This window comes from Bombus bifarius, unplaced genomic scaffold, assembly GCF_011952205.1.
Source record: "Bombus bifarius isolate JDL3187 unplaced genomic scaffold, Bbif_JDL3187 scf7180000009200, whole genome shotgun sequence".
Taxonomy (NCBI): Eukaryota; Metazoa; Arthropoda; class Insecta; order Hymenoptera; family Apidae; genus Bombus; species Bombus bifarius.
The window spans coordinates 1061963-1080873 of record NW_022884965.1 but is presented as its reverse complement, the minus strand read 5'-3'; the positions used below and the strand labels follow the sequence as shown (position 1 = coordinate 1080873).

General features: G+C 32.9%; 5 protein-coding genes across 11 annotated transcripts; 1 reads left to right on the top strand and 4 right to left on the bottom strand.

The window, feature by feature from the left end:
* Positions 1-3178: 3178 nt before the first annotated feature.
* On the bottom strand, positions 3179-6294 carry LOC117214470 (pre-mRNA 3'-end-processing factor FIP1). Its single transcript, XM_033460606.1, has 4 exons — positions 6043-6294; positions 4888-5796; positions 4430-4773; positions 3179-4351 (listed from the first exon to the last, which is right to left on the bottom strand). The coding sequence occupies exons 1-4, from the start codon at positions 6220-6222 to the stop codon at positions 4231-4233; spliced, it is 1554 nt and encodes a 517-aa protein (XP_033316497.1). The 5' UTR covers positions 6223-6294; the 3' UTR covers positions 3179-4230.
* Positions 6295-6610: 316 nt separating this feature from the next.
* Positions 6611-7890, top strand: LOC117214471 (probable signal peptidase complex subunit 2). Its single transcript, XM_033460607.1, has 3 exons — positions 6611-6706; positions 7071-7375; positions 7455-7890. Exons 1-3 carry the CDS (start codon positions 6677-6679, stop codon positions 7696-7698), a joined length of 579 nt encoding a protein of 192 aa, XP_033316498.1. The 5' UTR covers positions 6611-6676; the 3' UTR covers positions 7699-7890.
* LOC117214469 (structural maintenance of chromosomes protein 3) lies at positions 7829-14257 on the bottom strand. Of its 5 annotated transcripts, XR_004488877.1 has the most exons (19): positions 13880-13942; positions 13088-13163; positions 12821-12999; positions 12572-12730; positions 12347-12506; positions 11991-12276; positions 11738-11912; positions 11565-11678; positions 11236-11486; positions 11021-11164; positions 10651-10962; positions 10243-10554; positions 9671-10163; positions 9337-9599; positions 9083-9248; positions 8840-8978; positions 8524-8761; positions 8115-8448; positions 7829-7998 (listed from the first exon to the last, which is right to left on the bottom strand). XR_004488877.1 is itself a non-coding variant. In XM_033460603.1 (18 exons), exons 1-18 carry the CDS (start codon positions 14114-14116, stop codon positions 8322-8324), a joined length of 3609 nt encoding a protein of 1202 aa, XP_033316494.1. In that variant the 5' UTR covers positions 14117-14257; the 3' UTR covers positions 7829-8321. The 5 variants fall into 5 exon arrangements, 4 of the variants coding, with proteins under 4 accessions (XP_033316494.1, XP_033316493.1, XP_033316495.1 ...); XM_033460603.1 differs by lacking the exon at positions 13880-13942 and adding an exon at positions 14102-14257 and having other exon boundaries at positions 7829-8448; XM_033460602.1 differs by having other exon boundaries at positions 7829-8448.
* A 170-nt stretch (positions 14258-14427) lies between these two features.
* LOC117214252 (DNA-directed RNA polymerase II subunit RPB3) lies at positions 14428-15794 on the bottom strand. Its single transcript, XM_033460187.1, has 5 exons — positions 15600-15794; positions 15375-15519; positions 15088-15295; positions 14804-15010; positions 14428-14742 (listed from the first exon to the last, which is right to left on the bottom strand). Exons 1-5 carry the CDS (start codon positions 15683-15685, stop codon positions 14558-14560), a joined length of 831 nt encoding a protein of 276 aa, XP_033316078.1. The 5' UTR covers positions 15686-15794; the 3' UTR covers positions 14428-14557.
* A 602-nt stretch (positions 15795-16396) lies between these two features.
* LOC117214250 (reticulocalbin-2) lies at positions 16397-18685 on the bottom strand. Of its 3 annotated transcripts, none has more exons than XM_033460184.1 (4): positions 18323-18685; positions 17605-17831; positions 16915-17518; positions 16397-16840 (listed from the first exon to the last, which is right to left on the bottom strand). In XM_033460184.1, exons 2-4 carry the CDS (start codon positions 17822-17824, stop codon positions 16669-16671), a joined length of 996 nt encoding a protein of 331 aa, XP_033316075.1. In that variant the 5' UTR covers positions 17825-17831; positions 18323-18685; the 3' UTR covers positions 16397-16668. The 3 variants fall into 3 exon arrangements, with proteins under 3 accessions (XP_033316075.1, XP_033316077.1, XP_033316076.1); XM_033460186.1 differs by having other exon boundaries at positions 17605-17843; positions 18323-18577; XM_033460185.1 differs by lacking the exon at positions 18323-18685 and having other exon boundaries at positions 17605-17996.
* Positions 18686-18911: the final 226 nt, after the last annotated feature.

Here is an 18911-nt window from a genome sequence, read left to right as displayed (position 1 = left end):
CGCTCCCTTTAAGCCTCTAATATTTGTACTTTAGATACAATCATCTCTTTCTCTTTCGCCCCATCTATACCCGGACACACGTCACTCTTTCTTGAAGGTATCTTGCGAACATCATGATAAAGAAACAAAGATATACAGAAAACGCAAAATCAAGAAAGGATTCCCGGTGGGAACGCATATGATCCGAAAGAGGAGGACAATTAAGCAACCCTATAAATAATTGATTATACATATATATACATATAAATATATATATATCTGTATATGTATACCTAAAACCTTTGAAAACTATCGATATATGATATATATGTAATAAGTACTATTTAAATATTGTAACAATTGTATATGATTTTAATACTACATGCTAATTGTATTATATATATATGAAAGATCTGCGACCTCCCACTTGTAGAACACACTCGATCGTACACACACACGCAACATACACTCATCTACACACACGTATACGCTACATGTGCATATATCACGCATGCCGTACACACATAGGTAGACATACAAGATCGATATTATTTGGTGATGTGATGATATGCCACGGTATCCGTTTACAAGTATTCAACGAAAAAAAAAAGCAACAGCTTGCCTCTCTTCGTTGAATGCAAGCTTGCGAATACATACAATATACACGAGCGCGCGCTCGCGCGCTCACACACACACACACACACACGCGAAAGAAGCACACAGATCTAAGACACCGCGTTCTTCTTCATTTTTCATCTTCGCACCCACCGGTTTCAACTGCCATGGCGCTATACAGTTAATCGAATAACAAAGGAAAACGTGAAATAGTAAATTGATTCGCTACATCCTTGGTTCACCGTTCAGCGTTCCTTTGGCTGGCTCTTTAGGTGACGGGACGTGAATCCGCGCGCGGTCGCACGCGTGAACCAAGGAAGGACGAAGAGGACGTAGAAGAACATCCACGGGAATGGTGCGCCCTGATATTAAGACTGATGTACAGTAGCGCGCTATTCTCACCGCAGAGATATCGTCATTTTCATTACATTACATAATCTCACAGTATACACCTACACATCTATCCTCGACACGGTTACACGAAACAACCACGGATTCGCAGGGCTAATTGAACATATATATATAAATATATATATATCGTATATATTTGTCAGATATATGTCATATATGTATGCGTACACTCGTTTGCCACGCCACTGGCTCTTACACTTGCACGCGGGTCGACTCGTGTCATTCATGATTTTTCTTTCGATATTTAATCGTATGCGCGTGTACATTGTTGCGAATTAAATGTCGTTCATTTCGGCGAAATGAAAAGAAAAAGGCGTCATCGGCTAAATCGTAAGCTGTTTGTAATATATACGAAGCATGTATAAGCTGTAATTATAAATTGTTTGACATGTTGCGTTGCTCGATTCGCCTGGAAAGGAGAGGTGTGAAATTTCGTGACAACACGGTGTAACGTTTTTAAAAGCTCTCTTCTTATTTTTTTTAGCTTCTTGTTAACATTATCGTTTCATGATAACAGTCGTTCATACGTTGAACGTAATGAAAAAGAAAAAGACAATTGTTGTTCGATAATCGCGCGAGCAATGTACGAGCCGGTGATGCTTCTGGGACACACGGTAGATGCAGAGGGATATAAAGAACAAGAAATGTATTCCATGTTAGCGGATAATTAGATAAGTGGGACGGACAGGCATACGGATTAAAACAAAAAAATTGCGTAACTTGTATATTAGTGTATAGAACGTAGAAACGATGAAATAGCCACGAAAAGAATCATTTTCGACGATGTTTTTTACAAGCAGGCAGAACAGTGCGAGTAGATTAAAGAGACAAAAAAAAAATGATAAAAAATACGTCATTGTACCATTTAAGTAAAAACTAAAAAAGGAAAAAACTAACGAAAGAGAGCATGTCAAAAAAAAACGGTTTATAAAAAATGCACTAGCGACGAAAGAGAGCCACTACAAACCGCCACCTCGAAAGAAAAACGTTTAAAAAGAAAAAGAAGAAAGAAATAATAAGAAATAAGTAATATACACTCACTCCTCGGTAAAAAAAAAGAGCGTAGATTTTTTTAAATAGTCACGCGTCGATGGTAGAATCGACGTACCGGAATTTTTCGAGAATAAAGAGTACGCGAGAAATAACGCACGCGAGATCACTTTTTACGAGCACATGAAAGCCAGAAGACGAATGGTTTCATGCAATAAGTTTTGTTCTTCCCACGATTACTTGTTCCTTTCTTGTTTAACGACATACCGTGTTCGTTCGTTCATCAATTATCGCATTCTTGTTTTTCTGTTGATCGATTCTTTAATTGGGATATACGAATTCGTTTTGACTCGTGGTGGTAGCGGTTCCTTAACATTGCCCAGGTCCAAAGAGTTCTGTTTTGCGGCTTTACGTTAGACGTTCTGTCAAACCAATAATATGCAAAGCGTTTCCGCCGATATATATGTATTGTAAAACTATTTCCAAGAACGATACACATCGTTACGGTATTATTATATACTAATTAGCGTCTTTGTCGATTGTATTTCATATTTTCTAGAACGTTAAATAAAAAGGATTTTCGAATCTGAATATAATGTGAAAGGAGGATGTCGTGATAACTTATTACAATAAAACGAAAAAAAAGGGAAAAAAGGAAAACAACACGAAACGAAGAAAAATTTCCACATTTTCCTGTTCATTCAATCGATTCAGTGTTCTCGCGCTCTTTTAGATTTTCTCGTCGCGCAAGCTTTGCTCTTTGGATCCAGTGCATTTCCGGTTACTTCGAATCAAACGTTATTCCAACTTATTTCGTCGTTAGTGTTCATGCTTTTTGCTTATGCGTTTATTTTTTTCTTTATTCTCTTTTCTTTATTTTGTACATCGTTTTGTATTAAATGCTGTATTTTTTTTTGTTTATTAAAACAAAATATTAAAAGTAAAAAGTAAGGACAAAGCGTGTCAATGCAATTGCATTTTTACAACCGTAAGTGCTCTCCATTAAAATTGTCGCACTAAATAAAACTACAAGCGTTTACTTAGTCGAGTTAAATATTCTTTAGTATATTTTTTAAATGGTATTTGTTCGTATTGTAAACCTTATAACTAGTAGATGCATTAATTAATTAGTATGATAATTATATATATGCTTTCTGTTGCTTGAGTTTTGTCTTATTTTTCATTTTTTTTGTATACAAGAAATACCTACCTTAAATATTATTTATTGTCATCTCCTACACCGATGATTCGAGACAATTTACGTGTAGGGCGATCTACGTTCTCGCTTCTAGTGAACACTTGTTACTTTTCTTAAATTTTTATTGATAGATTCACAAATAATTCAGTGGATCACTTTGAATTTCGAAAGCGCGCTTAAAATTCCAAAATAACTATTCGAAAATAAGAAAATTGAAATTAAAACGTAGGTAGCCGTACTGGTAGTTTGTCTTGATTAGCATTTTACTCATTAGTAGACGTACCTAATGCATCAGGTATACACCACACCTTTACACACTTACACACTCGAAAAAAATAAAGAATTAACGGTATTCTAAATGTAACGTGTATATGATGGCTGTACAAATGTAACATTTTTTTCCATTATGTATGATGATATTAATGATAATGAAAAATGGAAAGATTTGATGCAAAAAAATGTGGTATAATTGAATTTACAAAAAGAGAAAAAAGAACTCGCGCGTGTACGCATCGATCGGTACGAGTCCGACTATGTAGTCGGTATGAGTATCGATCAATTCACTCCCGAGTGATTTACCAATAAACTACTATTACTTTTAATTATTATAAAATACCATTTCTGTAATAACATTATGATATAAAACCATACATTGAATGGCAAATCTTAGTAGTTTTAGTGTCCCGTGCCTGTTTCCTTGTAGATCTACCAACCACAAATTTATTGTAAATAGTGTAACACGTATACAATACGCATTAAATATGAGGATTGTAATGAACATTTTGTATCGTTAAAGATAAAGTTTATTGGTACTATCTATAACTTATTCGTCGGCTAGGATCGCGGAGAATGTCATACAAATCTTGATCAAACGATTTGTCGCTGTCTCTTAAGAGTTCATGCGACAATTGTACCAACATATATTCTTGAAAGTAACGTATGAAAAATTACATTATTAAATGAATCGACATCTTAAATTCAGCAATGTGATTCACCAATGTGATCACGGATATTTGTAAATACATATTTTCTTATTTTTATTCGCTCTCTTCTTTGGAACGTTCTCTTTCAGAGCGTCTAGATTTCTTCTTACGCCGACTTGGGCTTCTGGACCTCGATTTGTGTCTACGAGATCGCGATCTGGATCGATGTCGATGTCTAAAACAAAAATATGGCGAGTATTGTTATTGTTCTATTGACACGGTATCAAATTTTAATTCTGCAGTGCTTCGTTACCGGTCTTTGTGTCGATACTGAGATCGAGATCTGTCACGATCTCTTTCTTCATCTCGCGACATCGAGTCTCTTTCTCTGTCTCGTTCTCTAATCATAGAATCCTTTTCACGCTCACGATCGCGATCTCTATCCTTATCTCTTTCTCTGTCCCGTCCCATCGAATCTAGTTCTCTGTCGCGATCTCTTTCTCGTTCTCGATCTCTTTCACGATCTCGAGAATCTCTAGGTGGCATTATAGGAGGAATATTTGTAGGAGGAACCATAGTTGGTATCGTTTTTGGGCCAGTATCTTTATCATCTTCTCCCTCTGTCATTGGAATAGCTAAATTTGTCGGTTGCCATGTCTAAAGTAAAAAGAATAATCAAATTTTTTTTAGAAATAAAAAGCTACTTACTGCTTGACATCATGCAGTGGAAAGATCAGATTTGTAGGATAAATAAGATTGTTTGAGATATACCGGATCATTGCCCCATTGATTATCTTGTGTAGGCTCATAGCTTTGATAATATGGATCTGTTTCTGGGATATAAAAAGGAGCTGGCTCTCCAGGGTATCCAGGAGGAGGTATATCAAATGCAGGAGGCATTCCTGCTCCTGGAGGTGGCACACTCATATCAGGATAACCTGGCTTCCTAGAGTACTCTCTCCTATCTGCAGTCATTACTTGTATCACATTTCCTTTTGGCGGAGATTTATCAAGATTTCTTCTGGAAGCCAAACCTGAACTACCAATTACATCTATTGTCCCTGCCATTTTTCTTCCTGGAGGCGGACCTGCTCTTTTTGGCCCCATTATACCAGAATATTTACTGTTATCATTAGTAATTGCAACTTGAGGTACCCTCATGCTGCCTGCATTACCACCGCCTCCTCCTGCATTCAATATTAAGCCTACTCCAGACTCACTTCTCATTCTCTTTTGTCTTTCGCAATAAGCTCTCCATGTTTCTTCATTAAAGCCATAATTAAAGTAATCAGTAATGTCTGCACCAGGTTGCCTCCAAGGTTTGTCTTCTAATTGATCTAAATTAAACTCATGAGCAGGCATTCCATTGATAACGCCTATAGTTTCAAATTCATCTATACTAAATTTTCCAGGTTGCTTATTCAATTTATCTGGTACTCCCGATGCATTTGTGAGTAATCCTCCTCTTTTGATATTGAGGCTACCATATGCCGGGGTCGATTTAATGTCACCTATGACAACGTGTACGTCGTCATCGGAATCCGAATCACTAGCGGCTTCACCATCTTCTTGACTGGAAACTTCTCTTACACCATTTTTGTTCACTTCTGTATTGTTTTCGTTCTGAACGTTATCGGCTCGAGAAGACTCTTCCTCCTGTGGTTCTGTTTCTTCAGGCGTCTATGAAAATAAATGTCATTTCAATATTGTATTTAGTTTCAGATCGTTTACCTCTCAAATAGGTTATATTGTGCGAGTAATAAGGTATATTTTAATTATGATAAAATATCTTTATTGATACTCTAATCATGCATATATTCCGTATCAAAAGAGCTTAAACATTTAGTTCATTGTATTTATCTTCATTCAATTTTTTTAATGGAATCCAATAGCAATAACCGGATGAATAGGTTAGAAAAGGTATACCTCTGTTGGTGCATCAGGAACATTTTCTGTTTTTTGATCTTCCAAGGGTTCTGACTTTTCTTGTATCGTAGCAGGGAGCGAATCATTTTCTTGGCTTTCTGGTTGAGTTGACGTTGGTGTGTATTCTTTTCCGTCAGTCGAATCTCCATACAACCATTGATCCTCATTTTCATCCGCCATTTTTCCTCTCCTTTAACTTGACAACTAAAGAAATACCATAGATATATATTGCTATGTTCATGAGAAACATAGAACTATACATCCTTTGACACGCTTAAATAATCAACGAGCTCTTCTGCCTGCAAGTTCGCCAACCTTCCAGAGACTAGTATAATAATTAACTCTCTGTAATTAATTATAATTTAAAGCGTTCAATGTACAATATTTTTATTAATTTATCTTAAGAAATAATTTGTCTACATTTCTTTTAATCATTCATAAGGATAAAAGTGTGATAAATCATGTACCGACTATCCATAGTAAAACAAAAGTATTCTTAGAGTGGTATGAATGTACCAAAAGGTTTAATGATTTGACGTGTACAACTAGAGATCATCTCTGGTACAACTCTATATACTGAATTACCATAGTATTACCATAACTATAACTGTTTTGTTACAAGATTGTGGTTAAGATGGGTCCGGATAAGAATGCAGAAAATCTTGTAAGTTTAATTGTATGACTTTACTAAATGAATGCTTAATAAAGTATGTATTCTGAATTTTCTAGCACCAGTGTAAAGATTTATTGATATACAACTTAGCTATAACATGTGTTAGAACACGCCACGTATGACGCTTCAACAACATAAAAATTGTAATTTATTTCATTTTTCTGTGTTTACTAATGGGAATTTATTCGGAATAACATTATGTTTTTTTCTAATCATTATCAATTTATCTTTTATACATATCTGAAATAAATTTCTGTTCGCCGGTATTAAACACGAGACGCTACTGTAACACACAATAATTTAATTCATTTATTGCTTAGACAATTTAATTTTTTTCTAAAATTTATTGTTTCAGGTAATCAAAATTAACAAATGGGATGGATCTGCAGTAAAGAATGCATTAGATGATGCAGTTAAGGATGTACTTACAAAAAAATACAATTACATAGAGAATTTTGCTTTATTGGATGGAAGATTAGCTCTATGTGGAATTGCTATAATGGTTGCAGTTGTTGCCCTCCTCTGTGATTATTTATATCCTTTCCCTGCATCAAAGCCTGTGTTACTTGTTTGTGTTTCGTTATATTTCTTTTTAATGGCACTTTTGACTTTTTATACAGCATACAAAGAAAAGGGTATATTTGTTGTAGCCATTGAAAGGTAAAGTACATTAAATCTGATATTGTTTACTGTTTCCTAAGACTGTAAATAAGTTGCAAATTATCATATTTTATTTCAGAGATCCAGCAGGTTTTAATCCAGATCTGGTTTGGGAAGCAAGCTCATATTTAAAGAGACATGATGACAAATATAATCTTGTACTATCCGTCAGAAGTACAGCCACAGGAAACGTGAATGAAACTAGTGTTACAAAATCTGTTGCAAATTTTATTGATATCAATGGTATTGTTATACCAGAATTAATAGAAAACGTGGTAATAAGTATGCATGATAGCTTAACTAATCAACGTAAAGAAAAGTAGCAGGAGGAATGATATTCAATTGAACGCAATTATTTCTTTTTTTACAATTCATGGAACAATTATCTTTTTAATATTCCATATACATACTTCATATTGGTGTAAATCTGTCTCAAAAATAAAAATCCGACGATTTTTGGCATACGTATTGTAATTCGTTTTTAAATACAATAGAAAAACAAATATAAACTTTTACATAGTTGTTAATAGAATAAAAATTTTCTGTATTCCTTTACGTTACTAGTGAATTATTTACATGATTACGTGATGCTATATTTGACAATTTCAGTTTCAATATCACAGCTGAAATTAAATGAATGATGGCCATTGAAATGTGATTTATGCATATCTTTAACAAACGAAGAATAAAGAAAACAAAGTAACAAATGTTTAGAGTATATAAATATCTCGTGACTTACCGATGTAAAATAAGTGATTATTCATTGTTCCCTAAACAGGTACATTAACATAAAATGTGCAGTTTTATTTTTAAAAAAGTTGTAAAAAAAAAAAAGAATAAACGCAATATAGTTCGGCTAATTTACACCCTATATAAACCTCGCTTTTGAAAAAAAATAACCGTTTCCAGATCGATGATATAATTTATAAATAGTTCATATTTTACATTAACCGTGGGTTGTATCGTCTTCTACAAAATCTGCTGCTTCTTCTCGTGTTACACATACAACGTGAGAAACTTTATTTCTGAATTTGACGCCATAAAATTTGTTCGCGTGTTGCAGCAATTCTGGTCTATAACACAATTAATTATGTATGTGATTGTACAAGAGATTATATATTAGTTCAGAAAAAATAGTAGAAAGTTACCTGAAGGTTGTTGTGATAAATTGTGCATCGGAACTAAGTTCATGGATCATATCCGCTACAGCTTTTCTGTGCTGCGCATCTAGCGCTTGGTCAATTTCATCAAATAAGTAAAATGGTGCTGGGTCACATTTTTGGATAGCAAATATCAATGCTAATGCTACAAGTGATTTTTGTCCTCCAGACAATTGATTCATTTCTCTCATTTCAGCTCTATGACCAGTGAAAGATACTCGTATGCCTGTACCAAAAAAGATTTCGTAATGATTTATTTATTTATTGTTTACTAACAAAAATAGAAAGCTGCTTCTTTTCTTACCAACACCGATAAATCTATCAGAATCAGCTGCTTCTGTCGTCGTATCGTCTCCTTCGTCACCATCTGCTGTTTTCATAACTAACTGAGCATGACCTGATGGTACAAGCTTTTTGAACACTTCGCTAAAATATTTACTTACCTAAGTATGAAAAGAACGATTTGAGTGCTTCACTTGTAACAGTTAAAAGGTAAATGGCGAAACAGTACCACAATGTAAGCATAGAATAAAATTACATTACATACTTGTTTGAATGTAAATTGAATTGCTTCGCATTTACGTTGTTCAAGTACTGACATTAGCTCTTTAATTTTTTCATCACCTCTATCTAATTCTTCTTTTCTTTTTACCAATTTCTCTTTCTGATCACTAAATGACATGAATTGATCTAATGCTTTTTTATTTACATGACTAAAACAAAAGGTAATAATAGAAGTTATTATAACATAACATAAAACATTTTCATATCTTTATATGTGTTATTTTATTGTTAGTTTACCTGTATTTCTTTAAATGATTATTTGCTTTTTCCATTTCTTTAAATAACTGTTTAGTAGTCAGAGTACTAAATTTGGAATATACTTCTTGACTAGGTAATGCACCAAGTTCAGTAATTTTTTGTGTACATTCTACTATTTTCTGTTGTAAAATGTTCAATTTGCTGGCTAGTTTCTCTAGATCCTTAGCATCTGCTTCTATTTTTTCCTGTGCTTCCTTCTCCCTGGCTTTCCACTTTTCGACCTCTGCAGATTCCGCTTTTTGCTACAAAGGACTTTATACATATATAACATGTATTAGGCTTAATATATTTAGGTAATAATTTTTATATTTACCTTCTTTATAGCATTAGTTACTCTTTCATTCTGAGCTTTAAAATCTGCATTTACTTTCACTAATCTTTTTTCAATATCCCCTAGTTGTGCTTTTGATGATTCTAATTGACGTTGTCGATCCTCTACTGATATCTCTTGCAATGCCTGAACCAATTCGTCTTTTCTTCTGACCAAATTATTGGTTAATAGATTTTCCAATTTATTTTTCTCAGCTTCTAATCGCATTCGCTTAGCAAATGCTTCTTTGTTATCTTTTGTTAAGCGCCTTATGTCATCGTTTAACGTATCAACTTGACGTTGATCAGCAACAGACAATTGTGCCATGAGTTCTTGATGTAATTCACTTTCCAAGCCTTCTTTCGTTGCACGCATTGCTTCTAAACTCGATGTACATTGCGCTAGACTCCTTTCTTTCGGTGTGCGATATCTTTCTATTGCACTTAATTCTTCCTTCATAAGTCGTATTTCTGCTTTCATTTTATCGTATACATCTCTATAAAAATAAGAAAATTGTCGGATTTCTAATTGTTATGTTTCATACAAACATTCATTTTCATCTTTCAGTAACCTACTTAGCTTTACTATTTTTAGTTTCAGTCCTTTGCATTTCACTAACATAAGAACTGATATTTTGGTCCGCTTTTCTGATTTCTTCTTTAAGAGTAGAAAACTGAGACTCGAGAGATGAAATTTGAGCTATTAACTCTGATCTAGTTTTCTGTATTTCTAACCGGGATCTTAGTGTATTAAAGTATCCGCCCGTTAAAGATCCTTTTGAGGATACTTGATCACCTTCAAGAGTCACACAATCCAAACCCGAGGTACGAGCCAAATTTGTAGCGGCTTCTAAATTACGACAGATTAATGTTTTTCCAAATATATACCTGCATTTAAAATTAAACATAAAAATATTTCGTATTTTATTGTTTTATAATTTTATATCAATTAAATGTATTACTAAAAACTTTACTATTATTTACCTCATAGCTTTATCATACTTCTGATCGTAATTTAACTGTGATATCATAGGTATGGCATCACCGGTTTCTGGATAATCTATATCTTTTACATGGAGTCGATTTAAAGGCATAAATGTTACTTCCCCCGGAAGACGCTGATTATTCATTTCTTTTAAAATTTTTGTTCCAAATTTGTCAGTTTCGACAATATGATGAAATAAACGATTTCCTGCAGTCACTTCTACAGCCATATAAACACTCTTGTCGCAACTAAAATTTTCAATCACAGGCCCATAATAACTACTTACCTCGTGGGCCATATCTTTACGAGTTCTGGAAAGAAAACGTACATTAGAAAATAACATTTTCAAATTACTTAAATAATGCTTACCGAAATGTATCCAACACTTTTCGTACGCTATCTCGACCATTTAAAATAGGTTTCCCCGCCATAGATCGTAAGCTTTGATCTGCCTTGGCCAAATCTTCTTTTAGTCCAGATAAATTGAGTTGTAATACACTCTCTTGTCGATATCTACAACGAAAATTTAGCTTATATTTCGTAAAAATTCTTTAATTATACAAAAGGCTACATAATAAACAAACTGTTCTTTTCGAGTAGCTTGACACTGATCCTTTGCTTTGGTAAGTTCGTAATATTGTTTATTGTGCTCGTCTATCGAAGTTCGTTGCTGTTCCATTTCGCGTGTGTGTTCTTCGATCTTTTTTTCTAAAGTAATTTGTTTTTCTGCATCTCGTTTTAAGTCTTCGCTGATTTTTCTTTCATGTTCTTCTTTATCTTTAATTTGTTTGGTAAGTTGTTTAAGCTCATTTTGTATCCATTTATCTCTTTCATCCTAACACGAAGGAATTATTAAAATAAATTATTGGAATTTCCTATATCTTTTTGCACGCAATTATGTTGTATTAAATACCCTGCTGGTAAATTGACTGCCACGACCCTGCTTGGCATATAATTCTTTCCGTTTTTGCTCTTTTAATTGTAATTCACGCGTACATTCCTCTTCAACACGTTTCATTTCTTCATACTAAAATAATAATTATTAACGAAATTATTATCAAGCATATTAATAATGATATAACTTACTTCCGGTTTTAGTTCTTCTAATTCTGCTTCTCTTGCTGCAATGTTTACTTTTAATTTTTCTAATTCTTGTTGAGCACGTTTTCGACTATCATTATCTCCTTTTACTTCTTCCAATAAATCATTAATAGTTAATGTTAACTTAGTTTTCTCTTTTAATAATTGTTGTTGTTCAGCACTGAAAATTTTACCTTCAATTTACAACTAATATAAACAATTGTTTTAAATTATTCACATGTAATCTTAAGAATATTACCTTAGTGTATCCCGTTCTTCTTTTGCAGTTTGCACTTCTTTCTTTGCTTCCTTAAGGCGCTTTGTTGCTGCTCTCACCATTTCCTGTGCAGTTTTTGCTTCTGCACATAATCTGGCTTGTTCAGCCCCGCTATTAGCTCTAGACTTTTCCAGATCTTCTAACTTTCTTTTATTCTCTTTGAGCTCTCGTTCGTGAATTGTATATTCTAAACATCGACGCTGTTTATCCCAACATTGATATTCTTTAAGTTCCTCTTTTTCTTCTTCTAACGTTTTTAAACGTTCCTCTGCAATTATACAATTATAAATTACTAATTATTTTTCAAAACGATATCATTAACTTAAATAATAATTTACCTATAGTTCTTAAAAAATCTTGAATTTTTTCTAGTTTCCCTTCGGTTTCTTTTAAAATAAATTTTGATTCTTCTCTCCTGTCATCATATACTCTAGTACCAGCTACTTCCCTTAACAATTTAAGTCTTTGAGAATCAGGTGCTGTTGCCATTTGATTGATCTACACAATGCAATGTATCATATTTTTCCCGTTCTTATAAATCACAAATACACCATGAAGCATACCTTTCCTTGCTTTACAATATAATATGGATTCGATCTTGAAAATCCTGCTGATTCTAACAAATTCATCACATCATTCCTTGTTACTATCCTTTTATTAAGAAAATACTGATCCTTCTTTGAGCCAATTACTCTTCTCAAATATACTTCTTCTTTATCAATCTATAAGAACAAATAAGGTAGAGATTGCAACAGAAAGTTGTTAAATAAACAATAATGCATGAAAATTATGTAATAGCAAATTTTACATACCGGTAATCTCCCATCAGAATTATCAAATATAATTTCCACATGTGCAGAAATAACTCTTGGTCCTGTGCCCTCGTGCAATAAAGCTTGTCTCTGTTCAGGTCTGAGATGAGAAAATTCATCACTCAAAACAAATTGGATTGCATAAAAAAAATTGCTCTTGCCAGAACCATTTCTTCCAACTTGACGTTCAGAGAAATCATTCATAAATTTGATTAAAAAACATATTATATACCATTAAAATGATGTAAATGAAATATATGCACATACCTACTACATTGTGCCTTGGATCAAAGGGTTCTACCACTGTTTGTTCACGATATGACTTGAAACCTTGTATAATCACCTGATCACAGAAAGATTCATTGCGTATAAATATGAATTGCACGTCTTAAAATTGTAAGTTTCCTTATATAAAAATTTTTATCTACATATTTCTAATTACTTACAATACTGAACATAAGTATTGACCTTTTCCTTAAAATGAAATATCTGTTTTAAAATCGGACAGAGCAACTTGATTTTTTTTTTAGAAGTTAGATGGATTAATCTGCTAGATGACATATAAAACACATTTTGAAAAATTACAATTTTTCGGAATCGCGAAGAAAATAGTAAAGATCAAACTATTAACAAACCTTTTCATCTGAACATACAGTTATAGGCCGAAAGTCGCGAAAAATTACGATTTTCACCAATTTTAGCTGTTTGTAGCTCATAGCAATGTTAACTGATTTCGATTAAATCTTCAGCATGTGTATAACTGACTTAAATTTATAAGACGCATTTTCTTAATTTTCATTAAAAGCTCAAATGAAAAGGTAGTAAAATGTGATTTTCACTGTTTTTATCGTGATTGTGCCCAATTGCATTTTTAAAAAATTACTTTTTATGCATCATTTAATAAATTAATCCTTCTAAGTTTGATATTTATTATCCTTCTAATTTCACAAAAAAAATCGAGACATTTGGTTCAATTTTATAAAAAGTTATTCCATTTTACAGGGTGTGCCAATACTTATGTTCGGCACTGCACGTAAGTAAATTTACATGTGTGGTTACATTTTCTGAAGGTATTAATCTAACTGTGTAATCGCGTAATATATTCATACCGAGTGTAAAGGAATAGAGGCATCGTGCGTAAATCAATGTTTACGCGTGTTAACACTAAACGATAGTAGCCATACTTCTAACGAACGAAGAGCGTCTATCAAAAGGAAGTTGTAGAAACCGCGCAAAAATAGACAGGAACTTAGAGGATATTCTAAATCTTTTTTGTGGTACCTGTTTGATATACATGGTGCGATTATTATTCACACGAGTGTTTCTCGTGTTAACACCCTACAACAACTCAATCAGAACCTTAAATTCTCTGTCACTGAATGGAACAAAAACGTTCAACCGACTTGTTGGCACAGCGACATTTGTAAAATAATCTGCAAGGCGACGGTATAATAAAGTTCCTAGATTTGGGCGGGAGACGCGTTTTCGTGGCCACTATAGAAACAAAAAAATACCATTTTCTAACCAAAGACAACTTTGTTTTTTTAATATAAATTATGCCTAATTAATAATATAATTTTTTTTTAATTGTTGAATGTTTTGTTTTATTTTTTTATTATGGGAATAAATGATACAGAAATAGTATTGCAATACAAGTCATGTCAATGTAAATTTTAATTTTTATAAGAATATAAAGAGAGTAGCTTAAAATATATAAATACTAACAATATATTTCATTCAATGATGAATACTTAAAGCATCACTTTGAACTTCATGACTCAATTGTGTTTGTAAGTTAGACAATTTATTTTTCAATGCTGCAATGCCCATCATGACAATATTCTCAGGCTTTAGAGCTCCGCTACTTTCAACATTGAAATAATATTTGTTTGGTTTAGCTTCCCAATTAAATGGTGCCTCATCTAAAACATTTTACGATTGAATTTAGTATGGAATCAATGTTTGTAATAAAGTGATACTTACATTGATCTTCTTCTAATTCACTGTATTCTGATTTTGGCCATTCATCAGGTTTTGGAAATAGCGTGTGTCTCATAGAATTATCTGGATCATACTCAAAGCTTACACCAGCTGTGGGATTCCATTTTGCGTGTTCTTTTCCGAAACCTTTCTTTGCATATGCTCTTAACTTTAATTCTTGACCCTTTCTCAATTTTACTATCAGTATTTCTAGATAAGAGTATGTCAATTCATGTTGTACAATGCATTATAAAAGTAATGGATATAACATCTAAATAAATATATACCATCTGTTTCTCCGTATTCACTAGCATCATCTTCTCTGTGCCTGGATGTAACAGGAAGTACCCTTGGATCACTGGATTTAAAATCGGCAGTGGTTACATGCCGCGTTTGATCTTCTGTACACTTTACATCAAGTGTGAATTCCACGCTACACTCTGGACAGAAATCCATGCATTGGCAGTCCCTTGTATATTGTATCCTATCAACAACCTAAATAATTTTAATACCAACTTTCCGTTTTCGTTAAAAAATCTTAAATATATCGAAGTATTGATTTTTAATTATTTACATCATCACTTATCAATGGTATCATTCCGATCCTATGTGCTAAAAATTCATCGCTCAACACGGTTGAATTGGCTTCTAATTGCACCCAATCAATGGCCATAGTAGGTGTCTCGGCAATAAAGACGCGTCTCATACTATTTGCTACACTATAAAAATTAAAAGTTTAATAAAATAAGAGAAGAAAATAAAAAAGAATTTAGTTATCATTCAATATAACCTATCTTACCTCAATTCTGTATCTTCTACTTGAAATTTCACATTTTCTTCTGTTAAATCTGAAATATGAACTGATGGTTGATTCGCGTATGGCATTTTACCGGATTCCTTATATTGAAATCAATACAAAATATGTTTTGTAGTTAATACCAGCTCAGTTAATACATATATTCCTTTTACAGTCTTAAATTACTGTTGTTCTTCCTGCTATAGGCATACATACATAGGCTATAAATTAGGAATGCAGCGCCGCCATGAAAGATCTAGTTTGAAAATAGTCTTTTAAAAAATATCAGAAAATATCGTTTAATTCCTTTCTACAATAATGTAAAGGAAAAACTCATGTTAGATGTAGTGTACTTTTTATTAAAAAAATTTCATTACATATCATTCGTGACATAATACGAAAAGTAGACAAAACTGCATCAAAGAGTATTTATGAATATTCAACAACATAAATCATTTTACATATTCTGATACACATAGTTTCTGATGAAAATGATTCATGAATGGAACTGAATGAATAATTTATATATATGATAATATACACACATACGTATGTGTAAATATTCAGTAATAATTAGTAAAATCTAACACTTTAAATTACTATTTTTCTAAATTCTTATACCTCACTTTCACTTATGTTTGTAAGTTCACGAAAAGAAAATGACATCAATGCATGCACGTATAAGCGATCATTTTACGTAATAAATAATAAAAATGAGATAGTATAATTTTGGTAACTCTTATAAACAATACTAACTTTTATAACATAAATATTAAAGTGCTAACATTTGTATAATATGCTTTATATGGCACTAAACTTTTGTAAAAATTGGAAGACTGTGGTTTGTGAAACTATTTGTGGAGTATCTGTAACAAGTTCGTGCAATTGTAAATGATGTTGTACCAGTGTTAATATGAATGTATTCTAAATGCAGTATAAATAGGAATACTAAAACATATAAGAGCTGAAAGCATAGCATTAAGAATTATTAAAAATATTTTCAGTCATGTAAGTTTTTGACAGCTATTACGAAAGGAAGTAAAATTTTGCTAATGCATTTAGCAATCGATTTTCAAAGTTCGTCCGTGAAACGCTCAATGTCTTGTAAATGATCTCCATAATCTGTAGCTTCACTACCAACAAAAGCATCGTGGTGGTCTAAAATTTCATCAAACGACAATCTATTATCGTGATCGTCGTCGGATGCGGCGAATAAATGATCGACTTCATCGCTTGCAATTTCCCTAAAATATTTAATGATGTCACATATATTCCTAAGTCATTAATTAAAAAATATTTTATGTAAATATTTACTCACTCGTTACTAGGCACAAGCCAAGAAAGTATTTCATCAGAATCCAATCTTCCATCTCCATTTTTATCATGTTCATAATCGAATTTATCTTTTTCTATTAACAACCACTCTTTATCTTCAGCTTTAGCTCTATTTCCAATAAATTCTTGAAAGCTAATAGACCCATCTTTATTTGTATCTTTGTCATCCAGAGCTTGCTTCAATAGGAGTGGAAACATTCTTGGTGTTTCTTCGGGATGTGTATAAGCTTTAAATTCTTCTGTATCAAGATAACCATCTTTGTTTATATCAGCAGCTTGAAAGGTTTGCTTGTCGTCAGTGATAAGTTTGTCATCCACTGCTAAATCTTCTGGATCGGTGCCATATGTATCTTGAAGAATTTCATTCCAACTGACTTTACCATCTTCATCTGTGTCGGCATCCTCTAATCGATCTTGAGATTCCTCAGCAGAAAGCATGCTAAAAGAACGCAGAATCCAAGCCTTCAGTTCGTTTCTCTCAATAAATTTATCATTGTTCAAATCCATCTTTGTCAATAAAATTGCTAAACGTCGTTTTGATTCTTTTGTTGGAAGTTTATCAAATTCTTCTGCCTCCTTTACGCTTCCTATGAAAAGTGAGAAACATGATTTTGTTGATAAGATCTTGGTTTTACCATAATAAGTTATGAATGTAATATAATATAAAGAATACCTAAAATAGCTTCATGATCAAACTCCTGATGATGTTCTCCTCCGGCGTAATGGTCCATGTCTCGTGGACTAAATGCACCATCCTCTGTTCTTTCATTGCTGCTCTGTTTGTTGTGCTGATGAGAGTGTATATGTGCGGAGGCTGCATTTCCGAATGAAAATGATCCCAGAATCGTGAAGATAAAAAGAAGAATTTCTACACGCATTTGGCGTGTACCCATTGTAAGCCTTGGGAAAATTCTAAGAATTAGGATAAGAAGAGATAACCTCAGAACAAGAAAAATTTGACAGGTGCACTGTTATCTACACAGTGTACCATAACGACTTCTATCGACTGTTTGTCGTTACGCATGTCGTATAATCGTTCTCGAAAATCGATTTTGATAAGATTTAAATTTGACAATTTTTCATAGATTTCCCTATTGCTATTGAAAGCGACACGTTTAAGTATAAAGTGCTCATGTGAAATATATTTATAATTAATGTGAATTCACTTTTGAATTATGAAAATAACAAGATCTAAAAAGATTGTTTTATGAGATTTGCAGTCAAGGATAAGGAAAATATAATAATAGGAGATCTGAGTGAGTACTAATAAGATGTTCATGCAAAAAATTCAATGTATATTAAACAAAGGTTGTATGTATTATATGAAGCAGAAATATAACAGTTTCCAATTTTGAGTTTATACTGTATATTATTTAAGTAATTTTACTTACTTATTAAGAAATCTTTTAAAATTGATTGGTCATTGTAACAAATTGTAATTAGAAGAATTCTCAATTTGCTCTTTGAGTTCACGTTTTTGATAATGGGACGAAACTTCACTTTCGTTCAGGGTGTCAGTAGTACACGCGCGTGTTGGAATATCAGTGCTTGGTACGTCGCGCCGTGAAAAGAGATGAAAAAAAAGAACGTCAGGTCTACCTTAGCCACGATCAGTATGTGCGGTCATGATTTTGTTCTAGGGTGAGCGTTCAAAAATAGATATACTAACACGCGTTCAATTTATTTCTAACTTCAGTAACCATCAAGCAAGCGACATAGATAGGACAGGAAGAGACTGAAGACCGTAAAGTATCATAATATCCGTTATTTTCTGACTCGTGATAATGATTTGATAAGCTACGAAGATGTAAAGCGGAAGTACGCACTCTAAAAATATCAGTTAACAATATTTTTAGCTCAAAAGCGTAGTTCAGTTCCACTTTTCCATTTTATCGTACAGGAATTACAGTTTTTTTAACATAAAGGTATAAGATATTTGTTAGAATTTTGAACGTCTATTTTCCACATATGTAAAATAGT